This window comes from Natator depressus, chromosome 15 (genome assembly GCF_965152275.1).
Source record: "Natator depressus isolate rNatDep1 chromosome 15, rNatDep2.hap1, whole genome shotgun sequence".
NCBI classification, from domain to species: Eukaryota; Metazoa; Chordata; order Testudines; family Cheloniidae; genus Natator; species Natator depressus.
In genome coordinates this window covers 19,611,243-19,633,781 of record NC_134248.1, presented here as the reverse complement: position 1 = coordinate 19,633,781, position 22,539 = coordinate 19,611,243, and the positions used below count along the sequence as shown (strand labels likewise).

At 44.8% G+C, this 22,539-nt stretch overlaps 1 protein-coding gene across 4 annotated transcripts in view; it reads left to right on the top strand.

The window, feature by feature from the left end:
- Positions 1 to 2,383: 2,383 nt before the first annotated feature.
- Positions 2,384 to 22,539, top strand: part of ULK1 (unc-51 like autophagy activating kinase 1) — a 96,905-nt gene continuing 76,749 nt past the window's right edge. The window contains exons 1-5 of one of the 4 annotated variants that reach the window (XM_074973273.1): positions 2,384 to 2,643; positions 3,176 to 3,274; positions 4,125 to 4,217; positions 4,307 to 4,348; positions 22,186 to 22,218. In XM_074973273.1, the coding sequence (XP_074829374.1) occupies positions 3,185 to 3,274; positions 4,125 to 4,217; positions 4,307 to 4,348; positions 22,186 to 22,218 (258 nt within the window). In that variant the 5' untranslated portion in view covers positions 2,384 to 2,643; positions 3,176 to 3,184. Of the gene's footprint in view, positions 3,275 to 4,124; positions 4,218 to 4,306; positions 4,349 to 22,185; positions 22,219 to 22,539 lie in introns of all 4 variants that reach the window. The other 3 variants (XM_074973272.1, XM_074973274.1, XM_074973275.1) reach the window with 3 other exon arrangements.

Genomic DNA, 22,539 nt, shown 5'->3' with positions numbered 1-22,539 from the left:
AAAGATTTATATGTCCCTTCATGCTTCAATCACCATTCCAGGGGACATGCGTTCATGCTGATGACTGGTTCTGCTCGATAACAGTCCAAAGCCATGCGGATCGACGCATGTTCATTTTCATTATCTGAGTCAAATGCCACCAGCAGAAGGTTGATTTTCTCTTTTGGTGGTTCGGGTTCTGTGGTTTCCGCATCGGAGTGTTGCTCTTTTAAGACTTTTGAAAGCACACTCCACACCTCGTCCCCCTAAGATTTTGGAAGACACTTCAGATTCTTAAACCTTGGGTCGAGTGCTGTAGCTATCTTTAGAAGTCTCACATTGGTACCTTCTTTGTGCTTTGTCAAATCTGCAGTGAAAGTGTTCTTAAAATGAACAACATGCTGGGTCATCATCCAAGACTGCTATAACATGAAATATATGGCAGAATGCAGGTAAAACAGAGCAGGGGACATATAATTCTCCCCCAAGGACTTCAATTACAAATTTAATTAACACATTATTTTTTTAACGAGTGTCATCAGGATGGAAGCGTGTCCTCTGGAATGGTGGTCAAAGCATGAAGGGGCATACGAATGTTTAGCATATCTGGCATGTAAATAACGTGCAATGCCAGCTACAAAAGTGCCATGCAAGTGCCTGTTCTCACTTTCTGGTGACATTGTAAATAAGAAGAGGGCAGCATTATCGCCTGCAAATGTAAACAAACTTGTTTGTCTTAGCGATTGGCTGAACAAGAAGTAGGACTGAGTGGACTTGTAGGCTCTGAAGTTTAACATTGTTTTGTTAAGTGAAGTTAAGTAACAAAAAAAATCTACATTTATAAATTGCACTTTCACGATAAAATGATTGCACTAGTGATTGTATGAGGTGAACTTAAAAATACTATTTTTTTGTTTATCATTTTTACAGTGCAAATATTTATAATGAAAAAAATATATACTTTGATTTCAGTTACAACACAGAATATGGTATATGCGAAAATGTAGAAAAACATCCAAAATATTTAATTAATATCAATTGGTATTCTGTTGTTTAACAGTGCAGTTAAAACTGTGATTAATCGCAATTAATTTTTTTGAGTTAATCGCGTGAGTTAACTGCGATAAATCGACAGCCCTATTATTAAGCCAATTTCCTGATTTTGGGGCCTGACTCATGATTTTGAATGCTTGGGTTTGGCAAATCACTATGTAACACACATTCTGGCTTAAAGACTGTATCAGTGCAAATAATTACCAAGATTACACTTTAAAAGAATATTATTATTCTTGTAATCCTCATTAAACATTTAATAACATTCATGGATGTCCAGAAACACAAGTTATAAATTATAACCTGGGCTTAGCATATGCTTTCATTTTCCCAGTGATTTATATACAACAAAACACCTGAACTGTTTAGCAGCAGTCGAATTCATTAGAAAGAATGCCTTTGAATCATATATAGGGCCTGGTGCGCCAGGGTACTGAGTGTTCTCAACTTCCACTGACTACATTGGCAGTTGAAGGTGCTCAAGGACATGACTGCATGTTGACACAGGATTCTGAGAGCAGTGTTTACATAATATCACAAATCTACCCTCAGGAGCAATGAAACCATCATGTTATCAGCTTGTGTCGTGACAAAATGAAATACCAACTGGACCAATGACCTTTTCATGCACCGTCCTTAAAACAGTTACTTATGGTACATTTCTGCATCCCTGAAAGGCCTTGGAACAACATTGCATCCCCTTTCACAATCAAAATTGAAAGAAGTGTTTGTGGGGTATAATCATGGGATATTATTATTGTGTTTGGAATATGTGTATGATTGTTATTGAGGTTCCGTTTATTATTATACAGCACCCAAAGTGTGCTGAGTGTTTTATAGACAACTAAGAGCTGATATCCTGTAATTGATACTGTAGAGATAGACCCATATGCCTTGCCACAGTGAGTAGACACAGCTGGCTGAAACTTTTAGGAGGGGGTGTGAATTTTCAAAACTTTCCTGCCGTTAATCCATTTTGAATGATTGGTTAAAATAGCAAAAAATCACTGGGGGGAAAAAAAGATCTCATCTGTGTTTTGACCGTTCCAAGCATTAAAACTTGGAGCCGCTGATGGACTATCCTGTGACAAGGTGATCACTGTAGCGTACAGCCTGTAACCAGGCGAATGTGTGCTCTAGTAGGGGCTTTATTGTCTGGTTCCAGGGAATCGCTGTTCACTTGTCTCCTCAGGTGATGAGCTGCTAACTCCCAGAACCGAATGGGCCAGCGTGTGCCCTGCCTGGGCAGGGTGACTCACGGGTGGCGGCTGCTGCAGGCTGTGTCTTTAAATGTGTCAGCTCAGCCCCTCCGCCTTAGGTTGCTGCCGCCGTCTCCGGTCTATCTGCCTCTACCTCCCCCACCGTGCTCACCGCGCCTGCGCCGCGGCTGCCGGAGCCAGGACTCTCCTCTCCTGCGCTCCGGAGTCCGCAGATCTTTTGTCTGAGGCTGGGCAGCGGCGGCTGCGACCCGGATCGCTCCCGGCCCGCGAAGAAGGAGCCAGGGAACCCGTGCGGAGCATCGGATCCAAGGCGCCGGGCCATTCTAGGGGTGACCCTAGCACCGCTGGCTCCTGTATACAAACAAATGGGGGGAGGAAGGCAACTCTTAAGGTGGACTTGCTCTTAAGGTGGAATTTTTTTTAAGGTGGACTTGCTCTTAAGGTGGATTTTTTTTTTAAGGTGGAATTATTTTTGTTGTTTTTTTAAAGCGGACTTGCTCTTGCATCAGCGGCTTCGGGGTGGGAAGGGCTGGGATTTCATCATGGGTAGAGGTTCTTAGCTCAAAGTCGGCGGGACAACTCCTCTTGATATCACTAGGCTGCTAGTAGGGGATGGGAAAGGCCCTGTTGTTAGGGAACAGACATCTCTTCAGACTCTAACAATGACTAAACCCCAACCCTTCTCCAGGAAAAGGCAGTCCATGGAAGAAGAAGAGGTGGGAGTGAAAAGCCAGATGTTTAGCTGCCGAGAGGTTGATAGAAGAGAGACTTTACTTTTCCAACAAGTCTCCAGCTCCTGATTGTTCTTAAGGAGGGGGGTGGGTGGGTTGTTTTTGTTTGTCATTAATTTTGGTTTTAAAACTATCAACTATTATTATTTACTGCCAACCCCCTCTCTCGGACACATACTGGAAATCCAAAAGGATAAAGACATGGAGACAATAGGAAAGTTTGAGTTCAGCAGGAAAGATCTGATCGGACATGGAGCTTTTGCTGTTGTTTTCAAAGGGAGACACAAAGAGGTAAATAGGTTTTGCTCTTTTGTTTGTCTTTTCCACGACTTAAGTGGGGAGGGTTTACCCCTCTTTGTCTGTGGTTGTCCCTGTGGCTCTGTACTGTTGTCTCGAATCTCGTAGTCTGTGTTTTGTTTGGTTTATTACAAAACTCCCCAGACACGTTTGTAGCTAGGTGCCATATAAATACATATGCATTATTATATGTTATTGAGGTGCATGTAAATGAGCAGAAGCCTTGAAAAAGTCTTTGTTTGTGGCTGGCCAGAATAAATAAAGAGTTTAAAAGTCAACAAGATATACGCAGCAGTGAACTACAGTATCAATATTGGGTCGTGCTCTGGTGTCCCATAGAAACATAATAGATCAAAATAACCTTCCCCCAAACCAGTTCAGTTTCTGAAGTGTATTTGCATTTATTAAAAGTGTGGCTTTTAGAGGAGGGCTGTTGTGGGTTTTGTTGTGGGTTTTTTTTTTTTTTGTTTTGGATCAGTTAGGGTTAAATAAGAGGATACAATCAATCTGGATTTTTCATCATTAAAGCTCAGGATAAGCCCTGGTTCCTACAATCCATTTATTTGCATTGCTTAAATAAGAGGATAACTGTAGTATAAAGTAATAAGAAAAATCCAAACCTTCAGCTTTTCTTTTTTGTGCTGACCAGGCTAATTCAGCAAAGGGCAAGTCTGAACAAGTACAGGGTATGTATTGGGATACTGAATTAGGGCCCTTTACCAATGCTCTGTAACCCCTTTGTCAGACATAATTGTAATCTGGGAGAGACCCTTGTTTCTTAATGTTATTTAATACTGAAATTGACATTTATCTTTTAAACTATACACACACATTTAACTTTCAGAAACCTGGGCTGGAGGTAGCTGTAAAGTGTATTAACAAGAAAAACCTTGCAAAATCTCAAACTCTGCTGGGGAAGGAAATCAAAATACTTAAGGTAAAGGCAGAAATTACTTTTTCTCTCTGAATATCTGTTATATATACGCTGTTATTCCTAGTTTAGCATTCCTGTCTTGTTTTTTCTAGGAACTGAAACATGAAAATATCGTTGCCTTGTATGACTTCCAGGTAATACGTCTGATTACGTTGAAGTATTTGAGGGTGGGGGGAAGTTGGGTAAAAAGTGTAGATCTTAGAATGTTTGGACAGATGTTCCACTTAGAGCCTACTTATATGAGGAAAAGTCTTCCCTTTGTAAGACAGAAATATACTAACATGTCCAAACAGATCACTTCTATTTAATTGTATTCCAGACCACAACACTGATATGATTGCTTGAGATGGGGAGGGGGAGAACTACTTTGCTAATGTCCTTAGATGTTGTGCGGTGAAGTTTAATGCATGGTGTATATGTTAATGTCTCATTGTGGCATTATAAACACAAAAATACAGTCATTCTTTTTGGCACAAGTTCCTTTTTTTCTGAGGGTGCACATACATTTCCTGTTATACAATAATTTGAACTTATCTAGGGTATTGAAGAGGGGTGAGGTTGACTTTGTGGCCTACGTTTTGTTTCCAGGTCGTGGTTAGTTTCATTAAAATTTTTCATTTGTCCTTATGGCATTCAGTGGCTCCTATAAATTGCAGTAGACTTATTTTTAGAAGGTTGCTGCTTCCTGTAAAGTTGCTTTTTCCCCTAAGAGGTCAGCTCTGAGGATCGCTTCTAACAGGCAAGCCCTGATCCTAAGAGACCATTCTGAGGTACTCTGATTGTAAAAACCAACTCTACTAGGCAGCCCTCCCTTCTTACTGTTCTTTAGGACAGGTTTTATTGCACACACGATGATTTTGTTTTTAGTGACTCTAGATTCTCAATAGACTGGAATCCTGTTGTGTACATATGGAGTCCTAGCATGGGAGAAGTAAGAGTGTGTATTTCCAGCCTAACCTCTCTTGTTTGGGAATGACAGCTTTAGTTGCTGCAATGAGACCACGCAGCACCAGGGTTGCTGTTTTTGTTGCTTATCTGTGGTTCACTGCTCTAAGTGATGTCACGTGGCCTGCAGGCCTCCTTGTTTGTTGACATTCGTCCTGCCCTCCTCCATTGGTGCAGCCAGCCCTTTGCATCACTGTGCAACGAGATCCCCAGCTGGGTGGTAGAGGCTGCCAGCAATGCCTTCTGGGAACTGTAGTCTGCATTCCTCACTTGGTATTAGTGTTCTTTTAGATAGGACTACATTACCCACCATGCATCTCTCTCTGCTGGGAGATGGGGTAGATGCTGCCTAGGGGAGGTTATGTTGGGTCAGGTATAGTACTCGGGAAGGGTTTAATGCTGCTTTTTTTTTTTTTTAAAGGCAGATGAGCATGGATTTTTCAAACCCTTTTTTTGCAAGGGTGCGGTGGGGGAGTTGGGAATAGGATTAGTTCATGGCAGCATGTCTTGTGCCAAGAGCCCCACTGTTCTGAAAAGAATCATAGAATATCAGGGTTGGAAGGGATCTCAGGAGGTCATCTAGTCCACCCCCCTGCTCAAAGCAGGACCAATCCCCAGTTTTTTCCCCAGATCCCTAAATGGCCCCCTCAAGGATTGAGCTCACAAACCTGGGTTTAGCAGGCCAATGCTCAAACCACTGAGCTATCCCTCCCTCCGCCCTGCCTGTTTCTTAAACCTGTACAGGATGTGGAGATGGTTGCAAAAAAGTCTTGCACAGTCATGGGGTATGTGAGCTCTTTCAGTCTGTAAAGCTGCAGATTTGGAGATGCAGAGATAATAAAGGAGGTAGAATTGGTGGTGGGGGAGAGGTTCCTATGGGGAAGTGGGATCACCAATTTTGTGTGTGTGCAGTTCTCCATTTGCACTCCCTGCACCCCAATTATTGGTCCTGCCTCTAAATGTTCATTGCTGCAGTTCTCATTTCCATAAATTGTTACATTGCAGGGCTGACCTCTGTCAGCACATTCAAAACTTTTTTGTTTAGCTCCTGCTCCCCCTAACTCCCTGGTGTGATAGAAGGGGGTGAGTGTGGAGGGTTCCCTAAATAAATGTCTTTGAAAGGAGTAATTGGAGTGTGGTGGTTCTGTACCCCACCTTGTTTTGTGGAATGGGAACATTTCTGACTGGTTGTATTTCTCTGAGAGCAAACTTGATCGCTTCATTTATATTTCCCCATGAAAACAGTCAACTGCAATTACTTACACTTTTATTTCCCTGAATCATAAAACTGAAGAGACTTTTCCCTCACTTTAGTATTTTTGGCCTTCGCGACTGTGAAGCTATAAATAGATTTGCTAATTTTCCTGTTGTTCTGTGGCTTTTGTTTCTGTTGCATTGTTGTAGTAGTGGGTTGGTTTTTTTAATTATTCCTCTCCACCACCCCTGTCACCAGTGGCTTCTTTAATTCTGACTCCTGTACACTCAAGGAAATGGTTGGGAAAATCACAGAGGGTGTAGGTTAGTGATTGCATCCAAAGCGGATATTTTTGGTGGTTTTTTTGCATGTGAAAATAAAGCCTGATGTAATCCTAGATTTCTTATACAAGAACATTGAGTAACTCCATCAGGCTTGCAGCAGCACTGCCACTTACCCCTATTTACCCCACCACCGCCTTCACCCAGAAACCTGCTGAGTTCAGTCCTTTTTGCACAGAGCTTTATGATACTGGATCATGAATAATAATAAAATAAGAGCTTTACTGGCATGACATTTGACATAGGTGAATATTTAATGATGCATAAGGAAACCGTATCTGGCCTTTCAGGAGCTGTGAGGGGGAGTGTTTAACCGTAACATCATTAAATTGGAATGGGCTCATAAAATGAAAAATATGTTCCAAATATTATATGCTCAACTATCACTGATGTGCTCAGCATGGTCCAGGGATCCAAATGAGACAGTCTCTGCACAAGGAGGGGGATGGAATCGGGATTTTTTGAGTTTTGCCTTAAAAATACTCATTTGTGAGCACGTGCAGAATAGATCTGAGCTGCAAACCTGTCCTTGGAGCAATAAACAGTTGGAGAAGTTGAATTTTGGGTTTGCCCTATATCAAAGTGTATTACTGCCACTGAATGATCACAAATTCTTAGCCCGTCTTTTGGAGAGAGGTGTTTAGGGCACTAGCTCTTGGGAGACCTGGATTCAAGTCCCAGCCTGTCACAAACTTCCTGTGTGACCTTGGGCAAGTTGCTTAGCATCTCACTGCTCCAGCTCCCTACATGTAAAATGGAGATAACAGCACTTCCTGTCCTCCCAAGAGTGCTGAGGATAAATGCCTTCAAGGTGTTGAGGCCCTCAGAAAGTACTCTAATGAGTGCAATATAAATACGTGGATGGGGAGAGACAGAGAGAGCTTTTACAGTGGAGAAAGTACTGTAGTTTGTCTCAATGATCTTTCAAGACACAGAGATTTTTTTTTTCTCCTGTTTAAAACCACTAGGCGTGAGCATCCCTTTCATTATCTTTCTTCTCTTTCCAAAAAAACTCTCATTTTATTGACCACCATTTCCTGGCTCCAGCTGCTTTCAGAAAACTTAGCTTGTGTCTCTGTGCTTAAGTCATGGATAGACCTTTTGGGTTGTTAAACTTTTACCTTTGTCCAATGCAATTCGAACAGAGGGGCCTACTGGCACAGCTGGTTTATAGTATATGGTGCCAATCTGCTGATGTATCCTAGAAGCCTCACCAGATAGGAAATATAGAAAATAGAGGACTTCAGGCTCTTTTTAAAGAGGTGGAACTGGGTGTCTAAAGAGACAAGGATTTGGAGATAATGATGCCGTAGCAGCATAAGGATCAGGGTTGGAAATAACTAGGCTCCTTAGAACCAGGGGTTCGACACCTGTGTGTGGATGAACTCAACTTCATTTTAGAGACCTTAGAAACCGGGGGGATGAATATTCAGCTGTGATGAAGGATCAGTTCAGAGGAGTGGGAATGGTAAGGTGCCTCTGAGTCTGCCTGATGTTGGGAATGCTCCGTTCTGGGCTGCTTACTGCCAGCACTAGTTTAAAGGTGCCTGCAGGCTGTTGTTGGTGGCTGGGGTCACTAGGACATAGGGAAGCGTGGGTTGTGCCTTGTTTCTCACGGTTGTGTCCCTTGTGCCAGCTGCTCGGAGCCGTGGTGATGTAGGTGTTGTACCACCTGAAGATTTCACTGTGTTGGGGTGATATCCTTGTGAGCACCTCTGCTGGCTTCAGGGCAGCTTATGCTGGTAACATAGTGCAAAGTTGCCCGAACACAGCTACCCCAATGTCCTATTCCCGTCCGGTCTGTGTAGACGCTAATGATCATGTTAAGTATCAGAGAGGTAGCCGTGTTAGTCTGTATCCACAAAAACAACAAGGAGTCCGGTGACACCTTAAAGACGAACAGATTTATTTGGGCATAAACTTTCCTGGGTAAAAAACCCACTTCTTCAGATGATCTTGTCCTTTTTTGCAAAGAGAAGGGTTTGCTATATAGATGCTATATAGAATCTAATTCAGGACATACACCTAATCATGCTGTTACTCCCACAGGGGACCTACTTAAGTAAGGGGGTTATTAATATTGTCAGTAATTCGGTGTGTCCATCACTGCAGCATCAGGCATATCACAGGGAAAGCAAATGTAACCCACACACCTCCTGGGTGTGGTGTTCTGTCCTATCTAGTGGCACTGAGACCACTTAGAGAGAGAGATTAATGAGTTTGCTCTACAGTCTGATCTAACAGCTGGTTGGCTTTTAGCTCATGCGGTACAGGCTCATGTACTAAGCTCCAGAGGTCCCAGGTTTGATCCCACCCGCCGATGACTGGGGTCTGTCGGCGTTAAACAGACATCGCTCACTAACTAGGAACCGGAAAAGAGACCCCACCTTAGTTCCCCCCATGCTACCACAAAGGCTTGGCCGAAAAATTGCACCTCGCTTTCGTTTCTGAAAAAGCCAGGAGATTTCACCCCCTGGATTGAATGAAAAGGAGACGAAGAGCAGAGCGGCATCGGCCATACTGATGGCCGTCCAGGACCAAACCTCCTTGCAGGACTCATGCACATTGAACAGACCACGGGGCAACCGGAAGAAAGGCTGCATGAGAGAAGGCCATGGGGCTAGATGATCAGCTATCCAATGCCAGTCTCGGAAAGGAACAAAGCCAGCAAAGAATGACCTCGTTCTGTCCTTCTGGGGCCTACTTGTCAGGCAGCAGTGCCTCATAGTCAGTGGGATCAAAGGCTAAAATTAGCGTGGGTGCCTGAATGATGGCCTTTGCTGGAAGGAGATTGGCCAAGTGTGCAGTTTTGGCGGTTTGCCCACGTCTTGTACGTGATTTCCCCCCTGCCCCCATATAGGCTCTATCCTTTGACTTGAAATTGGTTTTGTGTGATCTTGTTATCCTTGGGCTTATCCTCATGCACTGCAGGTACCCGCTGCATTGCTCTGGCATCCTTTGTGGTGTTGGCCGATTCCTGTATCACCGGCGGCAAAGCCACTGCTGTGCCTGGCAGCCTCAGATGCCAGCTAATACTGGGTCTTTTGCTCTTGAGGAATGACTTTTTGACGTTTGTGTCTCAGGACACAGGACTCCGGTATGCCGTTTGAAATCCCTAAGAAAACATGCTTTGTCTGAGAGGTGGCAATTCTGAGGTCATTCAGGCCCATCTAAACCCTTCTCTTATTCTGTCCCGAAGTGAAGTTGGCAAATCGCCTTGAGAGTTGGGTGTCACATGCAGGCATATCAGGATGCCCAATCTTCTCTGTGCTTCAGTTGTGGATGGTAATGGTGGGAATCCCTGCTATGCATGGCCACCCTCAACTTCCACACATGGGAAATACCCTGTAGACTGAAGATGGGGTCGGGCTTCATTGCGAAAACATGGTGAAGATTCCATAGTCTTCCGGAGGAAGGTCTGAGAGTCTAGTGAATCATCATTTCTGTGTTCAGAGGGGTTTAACTGGTACGCAGGTAATTGTTTTTTATAATCTTGTGGAACCAACAAAAAAATAAATGAATTAAAAGGTCTCCTAAATGTCCACACTCTTCTAAAGGCGAAGGAAACCGCTGGCAAATGTTTCCACTAATTATAACCCTCTGAATAGTGAGGTGATATTTTTAGATGGAGTGGCCTTGTTGCAATTTTGAAATTATGATCACTGTTTTACTCACCGTGTTCTTATAGTCCCGTGGCTGGGCCTTCTACCTGTGTTTTCCTCACATGATGCCATGTCCCACATGAGCTGGTGACAAGGAGAGTTAATAGTCTCTGTAGCTTCCTTCTAGAAAAGGCAGCATTACTCAGCCTGTAACGAGAGAGATTAAGGGATGTCTCCAAAGAGTAATTGGAAACTGGAGTGTGGTTGTGTTTTGAATTGGACAGTGACGCTCCAGTTACTGTTGAGGTGCCGTTCGTGCTGCTGGTATTTAGGCTGTGTCAGCGTTTCCATGATGACAACTTTCACTATGAATCTTTGTGATTGGACCGTAAAAACATTTAGTCTGAATGGGAAGAGCAGGGCGATTTGGAGTTTGGAGGGCAGCCAGTAGCCTATATGGTATTAGGGTCCCAGGGATGGAGACAAGAGGGGAGAGAAGAGACACCCCCCCCCCCCCGGCTTGTCTACGGTGCCACCTAATGGTGGTGGGGTCAACTCCCCGCACCCAAGAGGAAGGGTTTGGAAAAGGAAGCTGTGCTCTGTGGAGAGCAAAGTGCTTGTTACTCCCTGGAGAAGGGAGAAGACGGACAGCCCTCGAGGGAGAAGTGGGACCCTGTAAAAAGGCTGGGTAGAGACAGATTTTGTGTCTCATTTATCTTTGTTTGGGTCTTCTGAGGAGATTTTGCCAGAAGATCAAGTGTCCAGCTCACAGATTAACCAAGCAAGTCAAAACATTATCCTTATTTTACAGATGGGAGAAACTGAGTCACAGAGTGGGGAGGTGACATGCCCACAGTCACCCAGCAGGCTAGTGGCGGAGCTGGAAAAAGAACCCAGGTCTCCTGAATCCCAGTCCATGCATTATCCTCTAGGGCACTCATGCTTGAAATGTTGTGTCTGGACAGTTTGAGCATCTAGCTGCCTTGTAGCCGGTAAAGAAGTTAGCATCAGGACAACAGGAGGGATTACGTCATCTGAGCTAGCATCTTAGTAATCAACTAGACATTAAGTATCACTTATAGGGAATGAAAGACGCTGAAGTTAAAGCCTTTATTGATCCTATTTAGCAAAGCATCTTACATCTAAAGAAAGGAAAACCTTCCTGCCTGTTCCAGTCCATCTTTGTATTCCCAGATGGTGGTGAGTGGGAGCTGCTGGTGAGATGAGAAATCACACTGCAGGTATTGAGAGGTGAAGCGGCACGTACACAGAGACAAAAAGAGAGAGTGCCAATTTGTAGTTGTGTAACCAATAGAGTCTCTAATCCCTTCTTAATGTACACGTCGCCAACAAGTGGGGAATCGTACTGGCTGGAGGCTTTTTCAGGCTGGTCCGAATGTGTTTTCCTGTGAAAATCTAGTCGGCACATGATGTATCTTGTAATGCAGCAGCCAGCAAAGGAACATTGAGATGAGTTATTTCTTCTCTCCCATTCCTTGCTGTTAAACTGCTGGACGTTTAAGGCTCTGGTACTCTCTAGCTTCTGACTCTGTCAGTTTTCTCGTATACAAAGGCCCAGACTTGTTCTAAGGGAGAATCTTGTTTCTCTGTTATAATCAGTATTTCACAGTGATGTGAAGTATATTTGATTTCCAGAAACAGACACTTGAAAACTAGGGATATAGTAAACAGTCATAAAAAGGGAAATTTACAAAGGCCAGTTAGTCATTGATAGTCTCTCATCAACTCTCATTGATAGTCCGGTAGGAGTTGGGTGGTTGGACTCAGGTCTGCACAGTGCAGTGTAGTTGCTGGAGCCCCAGCTTGGGAGCAGGGTTGCAAATGAGTGTAGACTCTCAAGTCCTATGTTAACAAATCCAGGGTTTGCTAACTTGGGTTCTACTAACCCTGGGCCTACATTGCAGGGTAGATATACTCTTACAGGCTACTAGGGCCTGGAGAAGGAGAGACTCTTGTTTGAAGGGATGGCTACATTTTGGAAGACTTGTCAGTCAGAAGGTGATGGATGGTCTCCTTCAGGTGAACTGAGGTTTCACCTGGTTGGGGGCCACCAGGAAAGCAGAAAGGTGTTGCTTTCATTTGGCTAAACTGGTCATTACATCGTCTTGCAAATAATAATTAAATGGACATTAGACTATTTGTCTTGAAGGGTTTTCAACCAACATGCAACCAGACACTGAGGACAGCTGCCTAGGGAATTATTTATATGTGGAGCACTTTCCTTAGAAACTTGAGAATTGTTTTTCCTATTGACTTCGGGTCACGTTGTCCCATCCATTTCATAAGCAGAAGGTACATGGTATGTGGAAGGGACACTGCTGCTTTATACTTCTGCTGATCCCTCAGAAGCCCATCTACAAGGGTTCCCTGAGATCTGTAGGGGCAAATGGAGGTGGCACTGTTCCTTTTTCTGATCACCTCCATGTGTCAGCACCTTCCTTCCCCCAAGAGGTGTTCTGGGTCCAGCTGTCACTGAGGGAGATGGGAGTGTGTGGACAAAGTGTGACCAAGAGTCAGCGTGGAAGTATAACGCCAACAGACCCTGGTCATCGTTGGGTGGGATCGAACCGGGGACCTCTGGAGCTTAGTGCCCAAGCCTCTAGTGCATGACCTAAAAGTCAACTGGTTATTAGCTAAGGCTGTAGAGCAGACTCATTTAACTCTCTCTAAGTGGTCTTGGTGCCCCTCGACGGGACAGAACACCACACCCAGAAGGTGTGTGGGTTACAGACGCACAAACCCTCTGTGTGGGTAGTTGCAGGTCTCTCACAACCCAGTAAGATCTGGCACTGAGGTATCTGAACTCTTGTGCCTTCGTCGGGAGAAGGCTTTTCTAGTTGGCTAGTGTAGGTCTTAATTAGGGCTGAATTTGAAGTATGCTGGGCCTGGATCCACCAAAACCTTGGAAAATGTGCTCCAGGATGGTGAGTGGAATCTGACGTGACCCCCAGCTGCTCTCTGCTTTCCACCCCCCACATAAGCTCTTTTGTTTCCTGGAGTATATGAGGTGATATGGGTGTGTCTCCTCTTCCCGGTGTAGGACTTCTGCCAGAAGCAGGTGGCAGCCACACCGCCTGCTGCACGCTTGGTGGTGCCTTGCTGGTCCACTCCAGCTGCAGGGCCTGGATCACAAAGGTCCTTCCTGAAACTTGCCCCGGTTGATATGTCTTTAAAGCTGTGTGCGGGTGCAGTGGCACTGCTGTGTTACCATGTATCCGTGCAGAGAGAGTGTTATGTTCTAGTAAACCAGCTAATATTAACTTAGTGTTTTCTCCGCTTCATCTTCCCCCCCCCACCTCCCACGTTTGTTTCTTTTGCATCTAAATGAATGTTTGCCTTCCCAATAGCTTGTCTAAAAATATTCCTCAATTCTTTACTGCCAGGGAAATGAAGGAGGTGAATAGTAGGAGCAAGGTGCCGGTGGCAGCCATGTGGATGAACAGGGTAGCATGGGGACACGCTCCAGGGTGTTGCTGCATGTTAGGCCAAAAGTCATGTGAATGTTTTCCAGCCATGTTTATTTTATAGCCACTTAGAGAAAGGTGGTTATTGATAAGTGCTCCTGCTATTCAGATCGTGGCTATTGTCTCTTTTCTTGCTTCAGTCCAAATGCTTGCATCAAGACAGAGCACTCCTTCCATAACACCAACCTTCCCTCCTCTTTTTAGAGAGTAGCCTATTCAGTCCGAGCTCAGAGGGTGGGAGGAGCGAGGTTTAACCGTTCCCTCCTGTCTAAGGATGTAGGTTCCATCACCCCAGTCCATCCAGCTAGTAACAGGGACCTACACACTAGCTGCAGGCTTTTCAGGCAACAAAGGGACAGGACCTGCTAAGTGGGGTTCCTTGCTCTATCCACAGATGATCTAGAATTCACTCCCACGATCTTTCTAACACTGAGCCAGCGGATGAGTAGGAGAGAGATGAAAAGACTATGGGTTTGTCTACACTACAGTTAAACCCCTGCGGCTGGCCCATGTCAGCTGACTGGGCTCGTGGGGCTGCGGGGCTATAATGCTGGAGCCTGAGCTCTGGGACCCTGTCCCCCTTGCATCTGCACTGCACTTTCACAGCCTGACACAGGCCAGCCCTGGGTGTTTATCTGCAGTGTAGACATACCCACCGTGTTCCAGAGGCAGCCAGGGCACCAGAGTCCACTGATTACACCAACAAAAGAAAAGGGTGCGGTATGGTGCAGGGCCCGTCCATAGGGTCCCTGCAGAGAGTCGAGGAGGTAACGTTAGGTCAGGTGGCCAGCCTGAGCCTGAGAAGGGGCCAGAATTTACCAGTGTACATTGCCAAAGAGCCACAGTAATACGTCAGCAGTCCCCCATCAGCTCCAGCCCCCCAGCACCTCCCGCCCACCGGCAGCCCTGCCAGTCAGCGCTTCCCACCTGCCGCAATCAGCTGTTTCACGTGCGCAGGAGGCTTTGGTGGGGAGGAGTGAGGGCATGGCAGACTCGGGGGAAGGGAGCAGGGGCCTTGGGGGAAGGTATGGAGTGGGGGCAGGGCTCGGTCAGAGATGGGGGTTGAGCAGTGGGCACCACCCGGCCCACTGGAAAGTTGGCATCTGTAGCTCCAGCCCCGGAGTCAGCGCCTATGCAAGGAGCTGCATATTAACCTCTGAAGAGCTGCATGCGGCTCCGGAGCCACAGGTTGGCCACCCCTGCGTTAGGTGATGATTTTTTGTTTTTAAGTTCAGCTTGTATCAAACATTCTTTCCCTGCACCCATTTAATAACCCTTAGGCTGGGCTCTGAACTATACTGTAGGCTTCTCCTTTTGTTGGTGCAATCAGTGGGCACTCATGAGAATCTCATTCATAACAGATGGCCTATATATCCCTGGCTATCTTTACTCAGCAGCTGTCTCCAGATAGTTTGGGAGGCCGTAGTGCATTCTGCATCTGTTGTAAGAAGCAGGAGCCTTCGCAGCCAGAGGAAAAGCTCCCAAGCCAGGAGGTCCTTTGCATTTGGGTTTGTCTGTGGGAGCTGATGGGGTGTTGACTGCATGATCTATCTCCATAAGATTCCTTTGCACACATGAGTGGAAGTATTCCTATTAGCAAGGCTATCTTCGGCCCTCTGGGGTGACTACGGAACTGTATTTGTCCTGTAAAAGAAACTTTACCAGCAAGAAAAGTTTTCAGAAACTATACTTCATGGCCAATAAAGTGACAACCTCTCAGTGATGTTTTATTAGCTAGAAGGTTTTTGGCATGGACAGTGCTTTTTCATTCATTGATTTCTAGGCCTGGCCTATGGGAACTGCTTTGTTGAACGTTTGGTTATGTACAGTAATTGTAGCTGTTCTGCCTGTGTGATCTTTTCTAGACAGAAGTGCATGGTTCAGGTAATTTCCAGGATAGGTTGTGTCTCCATTTGTTACTGATTCCATCCCGAATAGACTGTCTCTGTAAATGTAGATCCCGATTCAAGCCCATTGAAGTCAATGGAAAGGCACTCATTGACTTCAGTGGCAGTTGGATTAGGTGCTTAATGCTTTTGTGAGGTACCTGATTGACAGCTCTGGAAGCTGAAGTCTTCTAGGTTATCTCCACCAGCCTACATAAATGACTTGCCTAGAGGCTTTGTTGTTTTGTAGTGTGAAGTTAGTTTACACTGGAGTCATGTCATATAAGGTTGTTTTGAATGTGAAGGCCTTTGTAGTCCACATTTAGTGACACCATTCATCTGTGAATTTTACATATTGGGGTTGGTTATGAGATTTGGTCACTACCAGTCTGGGCCAGACTGGTGTAGAGTTCTGTAAGTTGTTACTATTTTGGTGGTCTCAGTGGAATGATTTTAGAGTCTGTGCATATCTGAGCTGACTGTTGTCCACATTGTCAAACCATCCTCACGATGGGCCACTGGTGCGTGTGTGTTACCGGTCCCTGCTCTGTGCCTGATCCACAGAGGATGTGAGTCTCTTACGGCTCCAGCTGCCAGCCGGGACACCTTGGCTGTCTAGCTCAAACTGTAGCATCTCCTGCTATTAGCTCTGGAGGTCCTGAGTTCAATCCCTGCTGTGTGAACCAAGATGGCGGCCATCATGCTGGGCATCTCTGAGGAGAGACCAAGGATATCCTTGGCATCAGTCTGGCCTAACCCTTCCTTTCCCCGGAGTGGTCTGTTCAGGTCAGTGCTGAGACCCATTAATGGCAGATTTTTCTCTCCCTTGATGTCTAGTTTGTGTCTGAGAATGAGGAATTTTAAGAATAGGCCCCATACAGCAATCCCTGGTGACTTTCAAGTTCTGGATTTTGTAGCTGTCAAATGTTTTAAATTCCTGATGGCAAACTTTTAATACAGGATTAAAAAGCCATATACACAAAGTCAGTGAGTGTGTGAACTTCCTTGTCCATGCTGCTGCTATGTATTTCTTTTCTACTCTGTTCAAACTTACTAGGGTCTTTCTATGAAAGGAAAGGTGGGCTGTATATTTTTTTTTCTGGTCTCCTGTTGTCCCCGGTCCCATACAGACCAGTGTAAATAGTGCATTATTGAATGGGGTTGTCATAGTTGCAAGAAAAATGACACCTCTACCTTTTGTCTCCTAACCATTGTGTTAAATTTGGCTGTACGCCAGGCTCCAGGATAGAGACAGGAGAATGATGGCATTGTGAGAGCAAACATCCTTGATGGATGTGTTTTTTTTTTTTAAAGCAGTGGTATGAGGATGACAAACTAGGTCAGGAAAAACTAATTTTGATATGTCTGCTTCACTTTTGATATGCCACCTTCCAGTCTGTCTGGAAGGGGAATGTAAAGGGTCACACTATTGTTAGGCCTTAGATGTTGTAACAAACTGAACCATCCTTGATAGCTTTCCACAATTGGACAACATTAAGGATTCCAGCACAGTGCTGGTCTACAGCAACTTCTGCTGCACTGCTAAATTAAAATCATGACTCCTTAACTATTGGTTTGTCTCTCCCAGTGCGTGCGTGTTGGTTTGTAGACAGTAAATTGTCAGTAACTATTTCCCTCCCCTTTCCTTATTTTTAACACTCAATTAAAGAGAAACTTCACTGCTAGATTGTCCAATAGCAGAACAACAATCCAGGGTGATTCATAGTCCTGCTGAACGCCTCTGGCGGTGTCCCTGAGACACTATACCTATATACGTATTGCACGTAAGCGGATTGCGGTCAGTAGGCTGCTGTTGCCTGAGAAGGGGCAGAAGTGAAGGTGTTGTCTCCATGTATTTTTTCCCTCAACTAGTGGCAAAATTAGCTGCTGCTACAGAAACTGGCAAACACGAGCAAGAGGCCCTAAGTAGAGCATTTTGTACACTAACTCTGCAATGGAATAAAGAACTGGAATAGCATTCTCAGGATTAACGTGCAAGTGAATGTTCTGGGCACTTCAGTTTGCCTCAAAGAGCCCAAAGAGGTTGGTAGGCCCAAAGTCTGGCCTGCCGTATTTTTCCTTGTTTTGTTTCTTAATGAACAAAACCCACCTGCACTGGAGGGATGACAAGTGAAAAGAAACAGGTTTTGGTTCTGAACTTCCAAGGGTTTTTGTAAATGAGTTTTAAAAGAGAGAATATTCGGAGTCTTGTTAAACTACTCCATCTATTATAATCCCAGTGACAGTGAGTTTTCCCCAAGCAAAGTATATGACCGTAGTTTGGCTTTGGGGATCTTCAGCATGATACCCCAGACCCTCCTGATGACGTAAACAATGCTGGCTAAGATGGCTAAAAGTATGGAAAGCCTCCTGGCGTGTACTTGTAAACCCCCTCTAGATAACTAAATTTCAAATGCAACCCTGCCTCAAGCCCCATTCAGTTTGTTCCCTGACTCCAGACACAGCCCGGCTACAGAGAAGCTGTGAGCTATGCTCATGTGAAATGTTTGTGTCATAAATGGAAGAGTGACACACACAACACATTTTGGATTATGAATCTGTAGCTTTTTAAAAAATGGAAACGCGGGGAGACCATTTCACTTTCCACTGGAAATGGTGGATGATTGTGCGCAATCTTAGCATGAACTTGCATCAAACCTGATCTATAGTAGAAATGTCATACTGCTTCCTAGCGAGGTTTGAAACACACCGACAATGCTGTCGCTGGAGGAGGGACACTGTATCTCTTAATTAGAGCAGCTAGAAGCTTGCTGTCTGACGAGTGACTTTCAGGTATTTCTTTGCTTCTTCTGCCTCCTAGGCTGGAATGGTAAAACCTGAAGCACACTCTGTTGCCAGGCAAGTTGAATGGAGTGTCGTGTATGCACACTAACTACCGAACCAAATCCTCTTCTGTTACATTTCCACTGACTTCAAGACAAATTACGAAGGTGGAAGACCAAATTATACAATAACCTAACAGATCTGTCCCATCCATACTAGCTCTTGTCTCACCAATGATAAGAGGGTTTTGCAAGCATGTATGGTGCTTAACTTGCATAAACTAGAATATGCTTCCATCAGTGGTGTGCTGCACTGGTAATGAATTAATCCTCCCAACACCCTTGCTAGTTAAGTAAGCAGCGTTGTTTTACAGGCAGAGAGATTAAGGGACAAAGAGGTTAAAGGGCCTTGATTCTTTTTTTCAGATGTTCTGATCTCTCACGGGTTTCAGCTGAAGTTCATGCCTGTTGATGGGTGTTCAGCATTTCTGAAAATTGGGTGCCAAGTGACTGTCTCTGGCTATTCAGGAAGCTTGTGTTACATCTGGGAATAATCCTCAGACCCTCCGACTCCTGATCGGTGCTGGAAGCACAGACCGTTTTGAATAGAATGTGAAAGCATTGGGTCGAAGCATGCGTTTCTTTTCAGTGCAGGGGCTGGAATCCAGGCCCTGTCTCATGCAGTTGTTGTCCTAGACAGAAATGCAATAGAGACACTCTCGAAAGTATCGCAGTAAATTGCTCATTGGCCGAACGCAAGAGACCTTTTAAAATTCAGCTTGGCCTGGTAACTGGAACAGCTGTGAAAGCTGCAAACTGCCAGCCCTTTGGTCTGGTGAGCACTTTGAACCTGGGGAGCAGTTGGAACACGTGCTGCCAGGCTGCTGATCATTTGCATCCCCTCTTAAAATGCATTGTTGGGGGAAGGCCACTTACTTTGCATGTTTCTGTTTCTTGGCTTCTATGCAGGTAGTTAGAGATCAACTAAAATATATTTAACTCTTGCTTGCAACCCTTGAAACTCTAAATGTCATTTCCACCACGCATCTGAACCTGAACTACTAAGAGGTGGGCGAGGCCCTGACAAAAGCAGCTGTTATGACAGACTTGACAGACTGCAGAATCCTTTGAGCAGGCAGGGATGAAAGGAGCAATGGGGAGGGGCTGGGGGCTGCTTTTAAAGCTCAAATTTTTGAGGGGGTGTGTGAAGATTGATGCTTTTTGAAGCCCTGCAAAATGAGGGGAACGATGTGGCAAATGCTGAATGATTTGGTAGCTAAGGCTTTGGACTGGGACAAGGTAGAGGGGCTCAGTTCCTTGCTCTGCCCCAGATGTCAAAGCACCTCCACCGTAAATAAGTTGTTGCAACCTTTGTTTTCCAGTGCCAGGTCTTACTTGAGCTGAGAGTGGCTTTTAGGATGTGGACAGGTATTTCCTCAGCTTGATTTAAGAGAGACACAGCAAGACCCATTTAAGGAGTCTGTAAATAGACAGAGGTGGGGACCTTGAGGCAGGGAGGGTGAAGAAGAGCCTCTGGCTGATGATTATTTAAGGTAACATTTTCAGAAGTGACTTCGGTGCCTAAGGCTAATTGAAAGTCAATGGGTCTTATGCACGTACGTTAGGCACTTCTGAAAAATGTTATCCTTAAATTAATAACATTTTTGGGTGTGTTCTTGTACAGGTGCCCAGAGCTTAGAATAGGCATGTTTTTAGCAACTGAATGCCACTGACTACTGAGTTTTGCAAATGCTCTCACAGTTAGTTACCTTGTCCTGTCCCCACCCTGTGCTGCGTCTTGTCATAGTCCTAGACTGTGAGCTCTCAGGGGCAGGGACAGTCTGTGTTTTACTTGTTTGCACAGTTTCTAGCACAATGGAGCTCTGAGGGGGGTCCAGAGGCAGTACCTCAATAATAATATGTTAAAGGAGACACAGGAGTGACAAGGAAAAACTAGGGCCATTATTAAAGAATGGATGTCACATTTTCCTTGATAATTGTCCCATTTTTGAAGACCATATTGCTCGTTCCATAGAGGGCCTGAGCAGGATTTGAACTCCTCTGGGAATTTGGAAGAGCTTGTATCGTTGGTTAAGTCTAGGTTGCCCTACTCTGATAGAAAATACTAGCATAGCTACTATTATCATGGTTCTACTGAATCTGTTACTTCCTTCATAACGTCTGTCTGGCTTTTGCTGGGGCAAGGAGGTTGAGAATAACCCATTCATCAGGGGGGCAGTAAGGATAACGCCTCTGGCCTACTTCTCATGGCAATTCCATGTAGTTAGGAGTGAGAAGCTGCTAGCATTCAACTACTGTGTAAATAGATGCTCCCTTCAATGTATTCTTCTAAACAGCCTTCTCCATTCTGAACACTGCTCCATCGGGCCCCATACTTGTATGCAGTGTACAAAGCCAAGACTGGGGACCGATAGAGAGGGCATTTAAGGTGGGAGAGAGCATTCCAAGGCAGTGCACATAACCAACTCTCGAAGAACAACTGTCCATTTGGGATTTGATGCCAGACTTGGCTCTCACAAAGTTCCACATTTGGAGAGAACCTTAGCTGCATGCTGACATCAAGCCCTTTAATGTGTTGGTGTCTTTAAATATTGCTCTATGTTCATGTTTATTTAGAAATAAGGCAAAAAAGCTACACTGCTCAACCAAGACTTCAATTTGAACTTACAATCTGTGTGAACACAGCATGATGTGATAAGGTGCACAGTTGCAGTAGGATTCCCTGGTGCCTTGCTTACATTCTAAGGCCTCAGAGGAAAGGCCAAACACCACCAGCAGGCTGGGAAGGGCTGGTTTTCTGTATGTCCTTGATTACTGAGTCATGTTATTGTTAGAATGAAATGTGTCCCAGAGTCATGCCTGCATCTTGGCTACTGGTTCAGGGGCTGATTCTTTAGTAGCTCCTGGAATCCTTAATTATTCTCTTTTTTCCCCCTTAACAACTCCTTTAAGATAAATTTTAATTAGAAATGTCTCCAACCAAAAGCCCAAGATTTGAAGACTTTGAACTTGATAGGAGTTTAGATCAACATTTGTGTTCTGCCCTCCAACCTCCACAATGGGCAAAACCAAGACTTTTCCTCCAAACACACCTGAGCTAGAGGGGTTGAAATGCAGATCCCAATTCTGTGTTTCAGCACCACCTCCAGTTCTGAGCTAAGTTGCATGTGCTCCTTGTATGGAAATAGATGCTGGTAATCCCTGGGAGCCCTAAAGGAATACCAAGACCAAAGCCGGAAGAAGAGACTTGCATTGTTAAAGGGATATGCTCTCAGAAATGAATAAGTTGCTCAACTCTGTGTGAAAAATGGGTTACCTGGGGAGGTGGTGGAATCTCCAGCCTTAGAGGTTTTTAAGGCCTGGCTTGACAAAGCCTTGGCTGGGATGATTTAGTTGGTGTTGGTCCTGCTTTGAGCTGGGGATTGGACTAGATGACGTCCCGAGGTCTCTTCCAACCCTAATATTCTGTGAAATACTTGGCGCTTACATAGCATTTTAATCGGCACACTTTGTCTTCATTAATTAATCCTCGTAATGCCCATTGCAAGGAAGATCTGTGATAGTTTCCCATCCCCAGTTTGGGGATCATGAGGCAGAGAGGAGGTTTTACCCCCCAAAACTACTAACTTATTTTTTTCCTTCAGGTGCACAATAGCGCTAACTTTTCTGACCTTCAAATGCTTAAATCTTTTGTTTTTTTTCCTTTTCCTCAGGAACTGGCAAACTCTGTCTACTTGGTTATGGAGGTGAGTTATTCTGATACCCTTACAAAGCGGAGAGACCTTTTATTTGGATAGGGCTTCCCTGTTGCATGGTCTAGTTGGCGCTCCTCTTGCTATCGAATCTGCAGGTGCACGTCCGTGAGGCTGAAGGGGGTGAAGAGCACTAAGTTCAAGCATAACAGAGCTCAAGCCCTAGGCTGTTTTTAATCTCTCTATTGCCGGAATGCCTGTTTAGCACAGGCTTGACTGGGAAGACTTTTTATCTTGAAGGGGAATATACATTACCACCTACTGTTCACTAATGAGCAATTTCATAGCAAGAACAACTTCTCCACACGTTATAGT